This window comes from Microtus ochrogaster, unplaced genomic scaffold (assembly GCF_000317375.1).
Source record: "Microtus ochrogaster isolate Prairie Vole_2 unplaced genomic scaffold, MicOch1.0 UNK68, whole genome shotgun sequence".
In the NCBI taxonomy this organism is placed as follows: Eukaryota; Metazoa; Chordata; class Mammalia; order Rodentia; family Cricetidae; genus Microtus; species Microtus ochrogaster.
Window position 1 is genome coordinate 997459 of NW_004949166.1, and position 3671 is coordinate 1001129.

At 52.8% G+C, this 3671-nt stretch overlaps 1 protein-coding gene across 1 annotated transcript; it reads left to right on the forward strand.

The window, feature by feature from the left end:
• The first annotated feature begins 828 nt into the window (after positions 1–828).
• Znf74 (zinc finger protein 74) lies at positions 829–1711 on the forward strand. Its single transcript, XM_005372438.3, is given in 5 exon segments — positions 829–1147; positions 1150–1413; positions 1416–1577; positions 1580–1626; positions 1628–1711. Coding segments are annotated over 5 exon segments (876 nt in total).
• Positions 1712–3671: the final 1960 nt, after the last annotated feature.

Below are 3671 nucleotides of genomic sequence, written 5' to 3' on the forward strand. Positions count from 1 at the left end.
CTTCTTCCACATGCACCCCACAGAGTAGCAAATCCGTCAATGCTGGCTGCCCTGGGGATGTGTTCCAGCCACTCCAGCTGTTCTGAGGGAATGCTAAAGAGGGCGGGGTGGCAGGCCTCTTTCCCTCGAGGCTCCACAGACCGTGTCCTTAGACTTGAGTTTATGCTGGTGTAGATCAGTGCGTGTTTCCATGATTGAATTAGCGGCTGATCCCCAGACCTCCTGAGATGAGCCCTCAAGAGACTGATTTGAAGCCCACGCGTGTTCGGTTGGAAAAGTCCCTTTGAGCAATCCCTTCTGTCACTCTGCTCTTGTGCCTTCAGACTCCCGCGTGCTTTTTGGTTCTTAATTAATTTTCTGGTTTACCTGCATCTCTAGGTCAGCAATCCAGTCTGAGTTCCAGGGTTTACCCACAGAAAATTCCACTTTAATCTCTTACAGAGTGGAAGGCGGAGCCTGAGGTGATGGAGAAGGACCTTTACAAAACAGGGCTCAGAAGCTGGTTCTGAAGCAGCTGAAGAGGCCAGGTCAGATGGAAGACAGCTTGGGTGATGCCAGAACCTGGGAGCTGCAGGATGACACAGTGTTAGGGAACAGGCGGAAGCCAGCTCCTATTGCCAGTGGGGACGGCATAAAGGAGAGTCAGGGCAGACACAGGGCTTCTGAAGAGGCCTTCTCCACCAAGCAGAGCACTTCTACAGAAGAACACTCACCTGGCAGATGCACCAGAGACACCCAGCCCGCAGAGGGACTGGCCCAGAACCACCAAAGGAAACGCTTCCCAGCAGAAGAGCCCGGCAATCCCCAGTGGAGCACAGAAAGCATTGGATGGGCCGGGATGCCCAGGAGAGCAGGTTTGCCTGCAGCCAGTGTGGGAAGGTGTTCCTGCAGAGCTCAGCTCTAGCACTGCACTTGTGCTGGCACGAGAGTGACAAGGCCTTCCCCTGGAGCACCGACCTCCTGGAGCACCAGCGCAGATGCTCTGGCGAGAAGCCCTTTTCCTGCCGTGAGTGTGGCAAGGCCTTCAGCTGCCGCTCATCTCTCAGCGTGCACCACCGCATCCACACGGGCGAGAGGCCCTATAAGTGCGGCGCCTGCGAGAAGGCCTTCAGCTGCAGCTTGCTGCTCAGCATGCACCGCAGGGTGCACACGGGGAGAGGCCGGATGCATGCGGCGAGTGTGGCAAGGCCTTCAACCAGAGCACGCACCTCACTCGCCACCTCTGCATCCACACCGGCGAGAAGCCATACAAGTGCGGGTGCGGCCAGGCCTTCACCTGCCACTCCTCGCTCACAGTGCGCAAGAAGATCCACAGCGGCGACAAGCCATTCAAGTGCGCCGAGTGCGGCAAGACCTTCCACAGCCTCGCGCGCCTCACCCTCCACCAGAGAATGCACACGGGGGAGAAGCCATTCCTTGTTCCAACTGCGGGAAGGCCTTCAGCTGCCATTCATCCCTCATAGTGTATCAGCGCATCAACACCGGCGAGAAGCCCTACGAATGCCACCAGTGTGGCAAGGCCTTCAGCCAGAACCACTGTCTTATCAAACACCAGAAGGTTCACTCCAGAGAGAGGCGTCCAAGTGCAGCGAGTGTGCAGGGGAGGCCTGCAGCTGGAGCCCACACCCCGAGCACCAAGTACCAGATGTTGCACTGCACGGAGAAACCTTTTGCCATCCAGCTCAATAGGCACCTGCTGAGCACCTGCTGAGCACCTGCTGGGCACCTGCTGAGCACCTGCTGAGCACCTGCTGGGCACCTGCTGAGCACCTGCTGAGAAGGGAACACCCGGGCGAGGGGCATGGACTCCACAAACACCTCGGGTGTAGCAAAGCTCTGTGTGCGGACAGACTCCGGCCAGTAGAAACTGCCCTTTGGAGAAAAAGTCTGTCCATAATGACACTAACTGGCCACTTCCCCAATTACCCAAGTAACGTGTCATCAACTCTCTAGGCTCTCAGAACCAGACTGCTGTCCCTCCAGAAGGCCTTGGGGTTGTCTCACAGCCATTTCCTCCTACTAAATACGGTCACTCCGGGGAAGGGACAAGCTACAGAAGAGATCTGAAGTTACCGCAGCGTCGTGTTTTCCTTAGCGGGGCTAGAGGTCATTAGTGGGGTATCATGAGACGGGGTTTCCTGTAGCCTGGGCTGGTCTAGCTGGGAATGCCCTTGAAGATCTGCTCAGTCCTCTTGTCTCCACCCCTAATGAGATGACAGGTATGTGAGAACCACCTCTTGTCTCTACCCCTAATGAGATGACAGGCATGTGAGAACCACCACGCCTGGTTCATGCCATGTTGGGGACTGAATGTGGACATCAGGCTTGTTAAGCAAGTTCTGTACCAACCGAGTCCCTTTCCCAGCCTGCGAGACTGTACCTGGCTGGCTGGCTGGTTTAGTCTTTAGAGACAGGGACTCTGGTTAGCGCTGGGTGTCCTGGAGGTCACCTGGTTGGTAGACCAAGCTGCCTCTGCCTCCTGAGTGCTGGATTAAAGGTGTGTGCTACCCCACCCAGCTAATAAATCTTTCTGTGGAAATGTGTGTGGAGAGGCGTACACCAGAGGTGTAGCTCAATGGTAGAACGAGCCAGGGAAAGAACGTCTCTCTAGTCTACATCGGCTGCACACTCACTGTGCCGGATGATCTGAAACTCCTGATCCTCCCACTTCCTCCTCCCACGTCCTGGATTACAGGTGTGCACCGTCATGCTCAGCTTCAACAAAAAGTAGAAACTGAAAACGTGAGACGTATCCCAGTGGTAAAGAATTTGCCTAGCAAGCACGGGTTCAAGCCCCAGCACTAAAGAAAAGATTGAACAGATATAATTTCTGATAAATGTATGCTTTGATGCACTGCCTTCTTCTGTGTTCCCTGTGAAATTTTAAATTACTTTAAGTACGTATAGTTTATCCTTTATTCGTGCTGCAACGGTATAGATTTTTTTCACAAAAACCTGAACTCTGTGTGTGTGAGAGAGTGTATGTGTGTATATGTGTGTGGGAGTATATGTGTGTGCATGTGTATGTGTGTGTGCATGTGTATGTGTGTGCATGTGTATGTGTGGGGTGTGTATATGTGTAGGGTGTGTGCATGTGTATGTGTGTGCATGCGTATGTGTGTGCATGTGTATGTGTGTGTGCATGTGTATGTGTGTGTGCATGTGTTTGTGTGTGTGCATGTGTTTGTGTGTGCATGGGTATGTGTGTGTGCATGTGTATGTGTGTGCATGTGTATGTGTGTGCATGGGTATGTGTGTGCATGGGTATGTGTGTGCATGTGTATATGTGTGTGCATGTGTATGTGTGTGTGCATGTGTATGTGTGTGTGCATGTGTTTGTGTGTGCATGTATATATATGTGTGTGTATGTGTGTGCATGTGTATGTGTGGGGTGTGTATATGTGTAGGGTGTGTGCATGTGTATGTGTGTGCATGTGTATGTGTGTGCATGGGTTTGTGTGTGCATGTGTATGTGTGTGTGCATGTGTTTGTGTGTGCATGTGTATGTGTGTGTGCATGTGTTTGTGTGTGCATGTGTATGTGTGTGTGCATGTGTATGTGTGTGCATGTGTATGTGTGTGTGCATGTGTATGTGTGGGGTGTGTGTATGTGTGTGTGCATGTGTATGTGTGGGGTGTGGGGTGTGTATATGTGTAGGGTGTGTGCATGTG